Source organism: Lepisma saccharinum, chromosome 14, assembly GCF_977018435.1.
Source record: "Lepisma saccharinum chromosome 14, izLepSacc3.1, whole genome shotgun sequence".
In the NCBI taxonomy this organism is placed as follows: domain Eukaryota; kingdom Metazoa; phylum Arthropoda; class Insecta; order Zygentoma; family Lepismatidae; genus Lepisma; species Lepisma saccharinum.
Window position 1 is genome coordinate 37,269,457 of NC_139242.1, and position 15,856 is coordinate 37,285,312.

General features: G+C 37.8%; 1 protein-coding gene across 2 annotated transcripts in view; it reads left to right on the top strand.

Moving 5' to 3' along the window:
• The window catches only part of Hmt-1 (ABC transporter ATP-binding protein/permease Hmt-1), a 56,940-nt gene extending 49,903 nt beyond the window's left edge, over positions 1–7,037 (top strand). For both annotated transcript variants that reach the window (XM_083135400.1, XM_083135401.1), the window contains exon 14: positions 5,693–7,037. In XM_083135400.1, the coding sequence (XP_082991526.1) occupies positions 5,693–5,825 (133 nt within the window). In that variant the 3' untranslated portion in view covers positions 5,826–7,037. The remainder of the gene's footprint in view (positions 1–5,692) is intronic.
• Positions 7,038–15,856: the final 8,819 nt, after the last annotated feature.

A 15,856-nucleotide genomic window follows, 5' to 3' on the forward strand; every position in this document is an offset into this window, starting at 1 on the left:
AGTACCAAAACGTGTTAAAACAAGTTTGTTGGACTCAAAATCAAGATTTGCCTTGTGACTCTTTAAGAAATCATTCCCCAATATAATGCCATGCGAAAATTTTGGAATGTATCTGAATGGGTGTCTGAAAGAATGTCCATTAAAAGAAAAGGTCAAAATTACAATTTCATTGATTTGGAGTTGCCCATTAGTGACGCCTTGAACTATTGTATTAATTTTAAATCTTGGGGTATGGGCGGGCGCTGGTATATCTCCTATAACGCTAATTTGAGATCCGCTATCCAAAAGGAACTTGTGCTGCGTACCACAAACTTTACCATTTACATAAATTAAGTCAGCATTTTGAAAAGTGGAAACTGTCAACGTACGACCTACAACATTTGCTGGGCATATGTTTCCTTTATGCACAGTCCCTAGTCGTTTAAATTGTCTCTATTCTGAAAACAGACAGACGAATCATGATTGGGATAATTGCAAATATCACATCTCTGCCCCTCACGGCGGTCACCGGTCGAACCCCGGTCGCCCCGATCACCGGTTGTGCCCCGGCCCCGCGAAAAATTGCGCCAAGAATGAAAGCGCGAATTTCCATTGCGCCACTGGCCGCGATTGGGGGTCTGATAATGTCTGTTCCGACGATAACCATTTTGTTGGAAATTATCATTACCACGGCCAAAAGAAGATTCCTGGCCTTAAAAATGGCAAATGAAAATCTGAATCATCCTTTAGCCTGATTTCTATAGTTACCTCTGTAGGATTGACCTTCATAATTATTATGATGAGGGAAGTTATTTTGGGTGTCTTGTGTATGCCTGTCCTGCTTATTCTGGGCATTCACCATTTCATCCATCTTAAGAGATAAACTCTTTAATTGAGCTTCGAGACCTGTCTCCTGAGACGAAGGTCCCGGGGTCAAAGGTCCTGGGTTTGAAGGTACAACGTTGTGTACTCTCAAAGAATCCAGTTCAGCCTGCATGGCGTTGACACGCTTCTCGAGGTCAGGATGGGCCTGAGAACGTGGTGTTTCACAAGGTCTCGCCGCCGTGTTGTGAAAGGGGAGCTGTTGCGCACATGGCAGTTTCAATTTATTTACAGGATAAAACAATGAACCTTTCTGAGCTTCTGACATCAACTCCTGGATTTTTCTCTGTTTGATCAAAAACTGATTTTTTTCGAATTGCTTTAAATCACGCAAGAGCTCAGGGACCGAAGCATATTCCTTCTTATAAGTTTCGCGAATGTATTCAGGTTGAAGACCCAAACACAAATGTTTTATTTGTTTACTGATGGGCATGTTCGGATCCATTTTACATAAGAGAAGCTGCTTATCTCTTACGTAGTCCGACACTGATTCGTCGTCTCGATGTAGCCTATGCTTAATGCGCTCTTCTAATTGCAGCTTGTCTATGGATCCGGTAAACTCTTCAATCATTTTAGATTTAAAGAGATCATACGTAATGGCCTGATTTCCCATAGTTTGTACCCATGCTTGGTGCCATCTTAAGGCTGGCCCATGTAAAAGAGCCGGCAAAACTTGTAGTTTTTTCGGGGTATCCCAATCATTAAGTAGAGCTAAACTCTCCACTCTATCAAAAAATTTAGTTGCATCTTCTCCGGCCGTGACTTGGAACTGTAAGCCGTCCAACAAGAACGGGTTCATAAAACCTGTGCATGCCATAGTTCTGGGCAGGATTCGAACTGGGGTGCTAACAGGCAAAAGTCTAGCCCGGCTATGGGTAAATACAGGGCTACGCCTTATTGGGGTGGAGGACGCAGATGGTTGAGTATTTACGAAACTGGATTCTCCGCCAACCACATTCTCTGCCAAAGCTTGTATTCTATCTAGTGTGGCATCTAATTCATCACAATAATCTAAACTGAACATTCCACATCATTAACTATCACGACGTCGCTGTCAAAAATGAAATAATTTGCCGTGGTCACCAATATAAATTTAGAACAATGAATGCAATTTGTGAGAACATTAAGTGGCGTTAAGAGTGCAAAACACTAAGAAGTGAGATGTGAGAAAAAATTAAGTTCCAGTTAGTAAAAGGGGTTGCTGTTAAAGTGTGCGACTAGTTTTCCACAATATCATCACTCTCTTGGGTTGGCAAAGAAATGCCAGTTGCATTTATTGCAAGATGAAATAAATGAAGGCTGATACCACCATTACGTGGAAAATTAACGGTCTATTCTCATTGCATTTCCGGAAAGGAAATGGATGAGAGGCCCAATTCGCACCTCCACCACGTCTTGTGACACACTTTTACTAAGCGTGTGAACCTCGAAAGGTTCGGGGATCAAACCTGGAGCCTTTTAGATGAAAGTAATTATTCTTCAATCAGGGGTTAGCGGTAGCCCGTAAGCTCTCGCTTGGCTGCATCTGCTAACTGCAGGAGGTCCCTGAATAAACTTAAATTTACAGAACCCTTTATAGAATGGCAACTCTCTAGATTTGGGTTACAATGACCTTAAGTCTGCATTGGCAAAGGATGGCATTAGAAAAGCATATTACCTGTCTCTCTTTAGAAGCGTGGACCGAAGGATTTGTAAAGTAACTGTCACTCGCTTGCTGAAGTTCGCCTCTTAAATTATCACTCAGCTTCGCTGCACTCCACTTCCAAACAAGTTTTAAAAGTCTGCATCCAGCCTGAATCTCCTTCAAAACCAAACTCCCTCTCCTCTCTCCAAAACTCAAAAACCCCCTTTTCTTACTTCCGAACCAATCTCCTCCTCTCCAAAACCCAAGACCAACTCCCCTGTCTCTCCCGAGCCAGATCCAACTTGCCTTCCTCCTAATCAAAACTCCTCCCCTTTTTCTCTCTCATCAATTTTCCTTTGCAAATATTGGCGAATGCTTTTCGCTGAGCTGGTGCTGAAGTTAACACTTTCCTATACTTCCTGTCAGGCTGCCTAGCTACACATAACTCGAAAATGAAAATGAGGGATACGTAACGATAAAATGAAATCATGCTGAAAAGTGGTGAATATGGGCCCAAGTTCCTTTTGTTTTATTACGATTTCATCGTGCTACAAATGCAACTTTTACATGGTTTGATTTCGATTTATGTTTGTTAACACATACTGCAGAGTTTTAGCGATTACTTAAGATTTTGTCAATATATGCTTTTGTTGTTAGCTTGTCTTAGAATTAAAATAAAGACCCTGAATGCACTCTACTAAGGTTCCGATTTATATCTATATTCATTCCCACCAGTTTACGATACTTACTGTTGCTTGTCAACTGGAGAATACCTTGTCCGTGGGAAGCGTGTATGCTTGCGGAAGGTCATTTTGAAGTTGTTTTTTTTTCAACATAAATAACTTTTTTCGAATCCAAACAGTGCTCATTATTTTAAGGAAGGTTCAAATTTCGTGTCACAATGATTGCCAAAATTCGATAATAATTATCCTTCCTGCTAGGAAAATTTGAAAAAAATCATAAAACATTCGGAACGGTCACCAAACATGGGTTGGAATGTGGGATTTTGGAGGAACCGTTGACCCACTGTACTCCCTCAAGAATTATGTTGATTTTTTTAATAGACAGATTTCGATGTTTTCCGTAATATAAAATTGGTTCCAGCATGTGGAAAACTCAAATAATGGAGATATTTGATTCCAAAATGTGGCCCATATATATATCTTTTTTATGTATGGTTGGTCACCGACCCCATTCACGTTCTGAATTTCTGAAATATGTACTACTTTCAATAAATTAAAAAATATAATCATTAAACTTATTGCATATTTTCTAAAGGTTCATGACCTAATTTTCTGTTGTTTCTCATTTGTATTGATATAATTGAGGTTGTATACAAGTTACATTGTAAAGCTTTGATATATGCCACATTTTTTTATTGATTTTTTACGCCACCTTAATTGTAATGACTTAGTGAAAATGGGAAGTACAGTAGTTATTTATTTTTTCATTGAATAGCATTGTATTAATCACTTTGTAAATTTTCATAATAATTAACGTGCCTGCATATTTAATTGAAAAACATAAGGTTCAAAAGCAAAAATCATGACGACAAACATGTCTGGAAAACCTGGAAAAGTCATGGAATTTCATAATCAAAAAATCGTAGCTACTCTGGAGATATAACAGTACGTATTCATTATGTAGCTTATGTGTCACTAAGATCTCTTAAATTTGTGTAAAAACAAATTGCCCTGCCAAGGAAATTAATGTAAAAAAATCTAATATTTATTGAATGACAAAAAAAGGATGTTAGGCTCACTTGATGAAAAGTAAAATCCTGATTAATATTTTCTGCATATTATTATAAGTAGTAGTGTGCATAAATCTTTGTAAGTACTGTCAATTCAAAACTGTGCGATCCCAATCTAAACCTTGTCATCATGCAAGTATATTTTGATTTGGTAAGTCTTTTGGGAGGGAGATCTGGACCTCCCTTTAAATAGTCTTTGTATGTTAGATAAAGAATAGGTGGCCGTGGTGGCTCAGTCGGTAACGCGTCTGACTACCATGCTAAAGGTCCCGGGTTCGATCTCCGGCCGGTTCAAATCCGGGAACTTTTCTAACGTTGGAAGCGGCCCCGGCGCCCACCCAGCGTCGAATAACATGGGTACCTGGGGGAAACCCTGGGGGGTAAAGGCGGTCAGGGGCGTGATGCTGATCACATCTCCCACTCACGACCGGATCAAGAAAGTGTGGGGCGTTACCCCCACACCCCCTATACGCCTTCATGGTGTGGTGCTAAGCACAGGGGAACACTTTTTTTTTTTTATTGGTTGTAAGCAGAAATGCCATCAGGGTAAAAAATCTGGGGTGTAAGGAGTGACCCTTTAAGACACCCAAATGTCAACCTGCCATTGCAGATTGTAGACTGCGGCTCTGGCATCTGGATTCACAACCCATATAATCCTCCATGGGGCTCATGTTCTGTGCTTGTCCTTGTGTGTTTGTGACTGTCTTTGTCCTGTCCTCATCAATTTCATCTTATCACCATTCATTCTCATCTTTGCAATTAGCCAAAAATGGCAGAAAAGTGAAGTAAACCAAATCAATCAATCCTTCAAAAATCTGCAGAACAGCCTTCATGCCCTGGTTCTGGAAATCCTACAACATTGAAAGAAAATTGGGAAAATCGAGTGGGTTTTTTTTTTGTACTTTTGTCTCGAACTGGTGTCTTCATGTGATAGTTTTTGTATATTTATTTTGAACAATGTTAAATAAACTTTATTCTCTTGTGGCAAGTGCAGTTCAACATATAGAACTTATTCATTAGTAGTGCTGACCTCCATGGTGGAGTGGTTATCACAGTATGCTACTTTGGCATGGGTCCTGGGTTCGAATCCCAGCTAAAGTACTATAGAATGACCCGGGAATTTATTTTAAAATTGCCTGAGAAACCTGGAGAAAATTCAAGTAATTTGTACCAAAATGAACGGGAACGAACCATTGGCATGTGTATTTGAATTCCTTAGTGCTTTGATTTTTGATTTGTTTAGAGAACAGGCATACAACATCCCAAAAACTACCTTTTTATTTTCTTTTTTTTTGTATATATACCCTCTTCTTGCTTTTGCTGATTAAGATATCAGAAGTATCGAGGCTTTGACAATAAAACATTAAGTAATGTTTGTATAATGTCTAATATGCCTTATTAAGTAAATAGTAATAAATACTTGATTATTTTGCATATTTCTGTAATTATTTCAGACATGAAGATTTGCTAGTTTTAAATGGAGTCTATGCAGAGATGTGGGAAAAACAACTGAAGAACGATGATGCAGAGAAGAGGAATGAGAAAGATGATAAAGATGAACCACAAGAAGAAAAGGAAACAAGATAGTAATTTGAATTTTTGCTCAAGTTGAACTTTACAGTGTAGATGAGGGTGCTATGAAATGTGTGTGTGTAAGGTATACGAAAAAGTGAGTGGTCCTTGCAAGCAAGTTGATAGTGTTTATTGTGAAATGCTTGTAAATTCAGTTAATGCAACTATATTTATGAGATCTTTTTTTGAGAATTCCAGTTGCTTTGTAGTACTTTTATTATTGTTTGTGCAAATTTTAGTTACATATGTTAATTGAACTACTGTATGAGGTTTATGTTTGAAATTAACATATGAGACTGTATTTATCCTCCCATGTTATGTCTGTTTTGGTGTAAATATTTCTGTCAAATGTATATTTTTTCACACAGTTCCTTCATGTTTCACTGTTCACTGTGCCATATTTAAGAACAGTTCCTTAAACTAACAATGTAGTTTGAATGTTTTTTTATTACGTGGTGGAAAATGTAACAATATGCAACATCTAAACTGACTTTATAATATAAAATAATTCAATAAATCTGTTATCAAAAATATGTTATTTTTTTCATTTTTTGAGTAATATAGGCAGATTTCTTGAGCTATGATAAGAGATGTGTTGCATTGTCGCATGATCGTAAATTTTTCTGCACATGAAGAAAAATGATTGTAGATAATTGTCAGTAAACTCAGCAGAGGTAGGAATTTATGGAAATTGCGATCATCATGACATGATAGAGACTAACTTGGTATTACTTAATATTCACAAACTAGGAATTTTTGACTAGTCAGTCAATGAAACAACCTAAAAATGGGATCATAAATTTAAAATATGAACATAATCGTGAATTAGCATGAGCATTTTGTTTTATAGCATTTTTTTTAAGGGGGAGGGTTTTATCTACACAACTCCGTTGTTAAGCTGGACTTGCCATACCCACTTGGATTCTACTGGGGTAGGTGGAATGGGAATGTAGATTTTGTAGAAGCTTTAATGTTTCTAAAACAGTAAAATCCAATATTTACAAAATTTTCTAGCTTGTGTATGCAAACCGTTTAGTTATCAGTGTCTAGACTGATTTTTTTAAAGATGTAATTTGATCCTAGTAGGTAGACACTTTGAAATGCCTGAAATAAAATTTCATTGAACATGTGCAATGCTATAGTTTGGGGATATATTTATATTCACTAAGTAAAGTAATAAATGTAAATTAACTACTCTGTCATTCTGAATAAATAGGTTTTATTAAATGATATGTATATCTATATTTTTCCGTAGTAAATTATATTTGGAGAAGGAAATAATAATTGACCTAACTACTGATAAGATATAAAATTGTACATAAACATAAGTTGCCATATGAACCTAAAACCAAACAATATTGGCAGAAATAATATTGTACTTTTTTTTAAAGTAAATATACAGCTTTTTTTACATTGCAAATGCTTGCTTCATCTGGAACCATAAATTCATTAAGGAGGTCAATGAACCATTTGAAATTTTATGTCCTATTGGTTATCTTTGTTGTTAAATTTTATGTTAGTATCAGCCAAAATTTCATTTTGATCCATCCCTACAATATTTCTAAGTTTTGTATCCCAGTTACTGCATAATTGATATTTCAGAAAGAAAAATCATAAAGTAAGTACTTACAAGTGGTTCTCTTTCCAATATATGAAATTCTGGCCCAGTTCCCAAGACCTTGCTTGCCAAGAAGTGTATAATCATTTTCGTTATCATTTTTAAAATATTTTATTTAATATTTTGTGAAGCTTCTTAGCATCCAACCACATTGAGTGTTCCACACGTGTTCTTACCCTCCAAATGTCATGGCTTCAACAGAAGGTTTATTCGGAATTTTCCATGTCCGGCTGCAAGGGTGAGTTTTTGGTGCCAAATAAAATTGGTATTTTATGAAAAATTTAAGGGTGTGTGGATAAATCACTGGGTTAGAGCACAATCCAGAGCATAGTAGTGACACTTATGAAAGGGTGGGCACAGTATTTTTCCAGGAAAGCACTACTTCTATGCACTGGCTTCTAAGACGTGAGTTTTAGTGCTCTGAGGTTTATAGTATTTGGTGCAAAGGGTGAAGTGCAGATCAAGGCACCTCGGCTTTTGTAAGCATAATGTAAGCTCTTAAATATCTTGTTAAATTACACATGTGCAGTGTTTATAAATACCTTGTATGGAAGATGACATCCTTGGAGCATGGGTGTTACTTTATGTTCATTCTTGCGATTCCTTCATCTCCGCATTGGGATTAACCTGAAGGAGTAGAAAAGCAACATTAAATAAAAATAGCTTCTACATTCTAATAATACAGTAAAAATTGTTTTTGAACAAAAAATTGGGACAAATCAGAAAATTGGCAGCTATTTTGTACTTGCCCTGTTAATGAATGTACGAAAAGTTTCGTAAAATAGAAGTTGTGCTAGGGCTGCTATATTGGACAATGGCTACCAATTTTCAATTTTTTGCCGATATTTCAGTTAGGGTTGCAGATATGGGAAAATGTTTGAGAAGAAAATGCTCTACAGATTAAGCGGAGGTTTTCTTATTTCATAGTTGTTTTCCGAATCCTAACCATTTTCTTGATATGTAATATTTAATGCCAATGTATTTATGGTTTCCATCGTCACATTGGTATATATAGACCATGGGACAACCTAAGTCCTTATCTCCCTAGAGATTTAGTGAGACATACTTCATTATAAGTCCTGCCCTGTGGCCATGCAGTCTGAAGCGCAAGCTTTGGACTCTGACAACAGGATGCACGCAGGTTCGAGTCTCCTGAGGGAAGCGCAACACATTTTCTCCTGAGATTTTGGCCTTTGTATGGGACCGGTGGCCACCCACCATGGCGAGGAAATTGGGGAGCTACAAATGAGTAAGATAACTGGGTCACAGAAACCTAAAACAACAACTGGGGATTCATCGTGCAGATCACAGATCATCCCGGAACTGGTTGGAAGATCTCCAACCTCTGGTGAGTGAGGTTGGCAGTCTGTATGTAGGCCCTGGCCCTCGCGGACTGTTGCGCTATGGGTTATTTTTATTTGACTTCATTATAAACCTTACAAACTAAGAAGCATAATAAAGGTCTTTTATTACCTGGCAAATAGCATTTCAAACATCTGGCAAGGGGGAAGGGAGCTGATTCTACTTATTTTAATAATGATGCCATGGTATTGAGTTTGGGTTAATGAAACCTCCATATTCCTCTCCATGGAATTTATAGAATTACACTAATCGTCGGTCCAATGACATAACGACGTATCTCATTTTTTTGCGAAATTGAGTTATTAACATCGTTGTGATCATACTGGTGCCCTGCATCACCTGGCAAATCGGCGTCACTCAAATCCAATTAATAAGGAAGTTATGAATATTTTTTGATTTTGCGTATCTCAATTTGTGAAAAAATTTGGTATGACATAGCGGCGTATCTTGACTTCCGTCGTTATGTCAGATAAAGTAAATCCTAAACTGTTTCGCTAGTTGGCGTATCTCTTTTTGCTTACAGCTGAAAAATGCAAATTCGGGGCCAATACACTCACAAAGAGGAAAATAAAGCAATGCAGAAATGTATATTTCAGTATTTACAAATCAGCGGTCACAATCTTAACAATATCGAAACGGTCTAACAGAGAATATTTCAACTACAGGGAAGGTTGTTAGGAAAAGAAGATTGCTGAAACCCCCCTGCACAGGCTGCACCCACAAAGGAAGAAAATACTATGTACGGAAGAACAATGAGAAATCACGAATAATTATTCTAAATGGATTTTTCGATCCTGGAAACTTGCAACGTCAAAGGGAGTACGTAGCACGACATGTTGATGTAGAAGATAAGATACAAAAAACCACAAAACAAGCATCGAGACGTACAAAAACACAATTTTACTATCTTTCCCTGGATGGAAGAAGGCTGAAGGTTTGCAAGAAGATGTTTTTGAATACTCTTGGAATTAGCGAACGATTTATACGTACGACAGTGAACAACATTCAAGAAACAGGCATATTACTAACTGATAAACGAGGTGGAAGATACAAACATTTGAAAGAAAATGACGAGAGGAAACTGAGTATAGTAGAAGATCACATAAATCGCTTTCCACGAATGGAGTCTCACTATTGTAGAAAATATTCAACAAAGGAGTATCTGCATTCTGATTTAACTGTAAAGAAGATATATGAGATGTACAAGGAAGAGATCGACACAACATGTCAAGCATCTTTGCAAACATACACAAATGTTTTCAAGGGCATGAATCTTGCATTTCATCAACCCAAAAAAGATCAGTGTGGATTATGCATTACGTACAATGCGGGATCTGATGAAGATAAAATGAAGCTAGAAGATAAATTTAAGCAGCAAGTTGCATAGAAAAGTAAAGTGAGAGAATTGAAAGCAATAAGTAAGACTACAGCGACTGTTCTGCTGTTTTTGATCTACAACAAGTTATTCACTTGCCTATGTCGATCCACTCATCCGTGTTCTACAATAGACGTCTGGCTAACTACAACTTCACTGTCTATGAACTGAACACGGACAATTGTCGTTGTTTCTTGTGGCATGAAGGAATCGGCAAGCGTGGATCATGTGAAATAGCAACATGTCTTTAACAGTATCTAATGAAAGTGGACCAAGAAAAGAAGAATACAGTTCACTTATATGCTGACAGTTGTGTTGGCCAAAACAAGAATAGGATTGTGGTGGCTGCGCTTATGCATGTAATGCTAAAGGCAGAGAATATAAAAGAAATTGTGCTCAGATTTTTTAAGCCTCATCATGGACAAAACGAGGGAGACTCTGCGCACAGTGCAATCTCCAGATCTTTACTGAAAGTTGGAGAGATATTTGTCCTCTCTCAGCTTGTACCCATCATAAAACTAGCCCGAAGAAACCATCCTTACATCGTGCACACAATGCAGATGGAAGATTTTGTGAATTATAAGGCAATTGCTGGAGATCTGAGGCTTTTCCAGCTTAAGACCACCGATGATGGTATTAAGTTCAGTTGGAAAGATATTCGTGAACTACGATTGCAGAGCAACAAGCCACATACTATCTACATAAAAACAAGTTTACTGCAAGAGAATCCCGAAAAAATATAGCTGCGAAGAATGTCACTTCCATTGAACAAAGAATCTGTAAAATAGCGCAAGAGAAATATGCAGATTTACTGTCAATGTGTGAAGGTTCTTTTCCCGTTGTTCTAGACAGTGACTGCAAAAACTTTTATGCAAATTTGAATCACTGAATCTGTTCTCCACTCTATTCCACAAAAATGTTTTATTGATGTTTATGCAATGTAGCCAAATTATAGCTACATATACGCATGTATAGCTTTTTAATTGTACTTGTAGTGAAGAGTTTTGTAATTTGTACATGTACTTAAATCATGTAAATCTATAGAACTTCAAAATAAAAATAACCATTCACTTTGAATAAAAAAAGCGTCATGAACAATAAAATCATAAATATTATATAGTTTTGCTCACATTTTGACTAAAAAAAGAAGATTTCTCAAATCATGAAGCTGTAACTTGATACTAATTTGCATGGCGTATCTCAAAGATATTTCTGTGTGAGTAATTATTTTGATCTGACATACCGACGTATGTCAAGAAATTGTGAAATTTCAAGCACGTAACGCAACACATGTAACATTCAACAACACTATTTTACAGCAGAAACATAATACAATTTAATGACAAAACAAAATTTGTTAGGGGGTAAATAGTTTTCTCACAAACATCTACGAAAGTGTGTGCGAAAACGTTTTTTGCTTCTGAAAAGTTGGAAAAAATGAGATAGGTCGTTATGTCATTGGACCGACGTAATGTTTACTTTGTTCGAAATATAATGAGTTGTTTCCCACTTAAGGTGCACATTAAGTGGGATCCTTGTGCCTCAACATGGATCAAACCCAGGACCCATTGATTAACAAGACCACTAAGCCATTGATTTATTTTACTTTGCTTTTCTGTTACTTTTGACTAATTGCGAAGATGAGGATGAAAGGTGATCCAATGAATGGATGACGGGACAATAACAAACACACATTAACAGTGCACAACATGAGCTCCTCGGAGGATTATTCTGACTCTTGAGTCCAGGCGCCTCATTAGTCTGCAAAATACCGTCCAAGGTGTACTCCATACAAGACCGACAAATTTTCAAAGCATGTAAGAGAATATGCAAAATAATCTAACAATTATTTTTAGTGGTTTTTATTTGATTTTATCTGCGACGTTTCGTTCTGGTTTCCCTGGTTTTTTTGGTTTGCGAACCATCAAGAAGAACATGTAAGAGGATATCAAGATGAGCAAATTTTCTTAGTTGCATTTTGCTAGTTGAAGGCTTAGTTTGAGGATTTTCTACCCTGCATATATGCAGCCCCTCCAGGGAATGCCACCTTAAAGTAGCACTGACCGTGCGGGCAGAGGGGTTTGCGTGCTTTGTTGAGGCTGAGAGCTATGCCAGCGGTAGAGTTTTCTACCAGCAGGGTCACCCATGCTGGAGAGGTCTCGAAAGAGAAGCCAGACTAAGGCGTTCTGCAACGTCCCATCTTACCTATATATCCTATCCTAATATTCCTACCCTATTCTATTAGTCTGGTCAACGGCTCCAAAGGCAGAAGAAGATGGATGGTCTTCTCAATGGCTGAGGAGGCGGAGGAACCTAGAGGAGTAGTACCTCTTTAAAAAACCTTGGTCCATCTAGCTCCATATGGTAGTACCTTGTAAGGGCCCCTTGCTAGGGTTTCAGTGAAGTCCTCAACGGTGGAAGCGGCGGAGAAGAAACCCTCAGCATGGATGGCGGAAGAGGCAACTCAATCTCACTAGAGTTTAAAAGTGAGGATCTGCTGCCTTGCAGATGGAAGAGGGATCTTCAAAGGCTAGGGGAAGCAACCCCAAAAGAAAATCTGGCAAGCCTAGAGGCCAAGAGGAGGCAGCCCCTCCATTAGGTTAGCCTGGCGTAGGGCCAATAACCCACCCAGAGTGAACCAACAAATATTCAGAGAAATCAAAGGAAATAATATAGATGGATTCATTGGAGGCAACAAGGCAAGGATAGGACAATGACATTTGGAACATGGAATATTACTTCTTTAACAGGTAAAGAAAGTGAAATAGTTGGAGAAATGGGGAAATATAAAATTAAGATACTAGGAGTTAGTGAAACTAAGAAAAAAGGAAATTGAGAGAAGATCCTGGATAAGAATTATGTACTTTTCTACTCAGGAATAAGTAAGAAAAACAGGGCTAAGGAAGGAGTAGGAATTCTTTTAGAAGCAAACTACAGAGCAAAAGTGATAGACTGGGAACCAGTGAGCTCCAGAATAATAAGAGTAAATTTAGATCTAGAACAAAAAGTAGCACTTATACAAGTATATGCCCCAACCCAAGATGCAGAAGAATTTGAAAAAGACCAGTTTTACACAAATCTCCAAGAGACAGTGGATAAAGCCAGAGATATTACAAGGCATATTGTGATAATGGGAGATTGGAATGGTAGGATAGGAAATGAAGAAGGAAGAGGACATTGGAGTATGGGAAGACATGGAGCTGAAAGAACAGTAAATACAAATGGAGAGCGAATGATAAACTTTTGTATAGATAACAACTTGCTCATAGGTAATACATTTTTCCCTCACAAGCAGATTCATAAAATAACTTTTGAAGCTGGAAATAGAGGAGCCAGAAGTAGAATAGATGACTTCACATACACTAGGACAATGAGATATGCAGTACAGGATGTTAGGGTATATGGAAGTGCAGAGCTAAGCACTGAACATAAACTACTCATCATGAAGACAGGATTTAAAGAACCAAGAAGACAGAAAACAGAAAGATATACAAATAAAATTAGCCCAACTACGAATCCCAGAGAAAAGATTAGAATTTGAAAGAAGAGTGACAGAAGAATTGAGCATGAGAGAAGAAGAAATTAATGGGGAAAATACATTGGAAAAGAGATGGAATGTGTTAAGAACAACTCTGCTTAAGAAAGCAGAAGAGGTGTGCGGACTTACCACAATAGGAGGACAAAGAAAAGAACAAAATGGTGGGGCAATGCTGTTAAAGAAGAAGTTAAAAGCAAGAAAGAAGCTTGGACAAAGTATATCAGAAAATAACTGGAATAAATATGTACAAAAAAAAAGAAATAGTTCCAAGCAGGCAGTAAAACAAGCAAAGTTGGAAGCTTGGGAAGATTTTGGAAGAGAAACTGAAGAGAACTATCAGAGAAATGTTAAACAATTCTGGCAAACAGTCAAAAACCTTAAAGGGAAATACGGAAAGAGAATAAGGAATATAGAAGATAGAGAAGGGAACATCAAAACAGAAAAAGGGGAAGTACTAAAAGTATGGAGTGAATATTATGGAGAAATGTTCAAACAGAATCAAGAAATGGAAGAGAGAGGTAATGCTGAAGAGAGAGTACAGGGTGAGCGCCAAGATAGAAATGGAATCGAATTGTTTGAAGTAGAGTTGGCAATAGAAAAGATAGAGCTTGGAAAATCAGCAGGTGCAGATGAAATATCCCCAGAGTTTATCAAATATGGAGGAAAGGAGGTTATACGGTGGATGTGGAGAATATGTAAAGAAGCATGGGAGAACAACAACGTACCAACAGACTGGAAGAAAAATAGAATAATACCAATTTACAAGAAGGGTAGTACAATCAAGTGCGAAAATTACAGAGCCATATGCCTGTCCTCAGTAGCTATGAAGATCTACACAAGAATTTTGGAAATGAAATTACGAAACGAAGTGGAAAACAAACTAGAAGAAGAGCAATCTGCATTTAGAAAGAATCGTCAGAGACAGGATCATATATTTACACTGCGGCAAGTCATTGAGAAGGCATTAAATAAGGAAAGAGAAATCTGTGTGGCCTTCCTGGATCTGAGACCAGCTTTCGATACGGTACCAAGAAAACAACAATGGGATGCACTGGTGAAAATTGGAACATCTCGTGCACTGGTACAGAGAATACAAAGTGTATACAAGAGAGTGAAAGGAACAGTCAGATTAGCAGGGAAATGCTCAGATGAATTTAAGATAGAAATAGGAGTAAAACAGGGAGACAGCCTGAGCCCCCTTCTGTTCATTATCCTAAAGAACCAGATTATCAAACAATGTAAACTAAGAACTGGGAGATACAAAGTAGGAAACCGGAAGATGAGACCAGTACAAGTACAATCATTTGTATATGCTGACGACATTGCCATGGTGGCTAGGAATAGAGAGGAGTTACAGAAGGCGGCAGTGGCGTAGCGTTATAGTACGCCCGGCGTTCCCAGATTTACAATTTCAAAAATGCTAAAATGCTGTGATTATAAAGTAAAACGTGACTAATTTCAAATATGTTTGGCCTTCATGGCATTATAATAGCTATTTTTCGCGATCCGCTTGCAACGCTGCACTCTCAACACTCGTTCTAGCATCTCTTTTCAATGCCTTTCCCGGCCGGACGCCGAGCAGGTTCGGCGTACAGGACTCCTATATTCCTTGCTGCCTTTATGGAGGGAAAGCTTCCATTTCTACAGCACGCGCGTAAATGATCTCTCTTACGCCGGCGTACGAGAGGTCTACCCAAGGAATATAGAGATTAGGTAAAGCCATCCGAAGATTGCCGATCTTGCACGAACGCGTGACGTCACCGGAGAAGCAGTGAGCTCGGCTGAAGCAGACGGCCCCTAGCATTTATATGGGAGATTCAGAGAGCGAAAGTATATTATTACTTTTAGGAGAGGGAAAATAATAATTGTCATCCTCCAAGATGGTATTGAGGCATCCTTTTAATGATTAGTAACATAATTGAAAACGCGCTACTTTTAAAAGGGGGCAAAGTACATGTGAAAAATTTTGAAAATCCATATTCCTGAAACTTTCTGACCGATGCGCTACAAAGAAAGTTGCGTGTTCTCCTTTAAAATCTCGTCATTTTACAAATCGTAATATAATTTTAACAAAAACGTGGCATGCTAAAGAAGAATTAAAGAGTTTAAAAAAATAATTGATTAATAGACTTCGTTTATTTTACTTCGCTTAT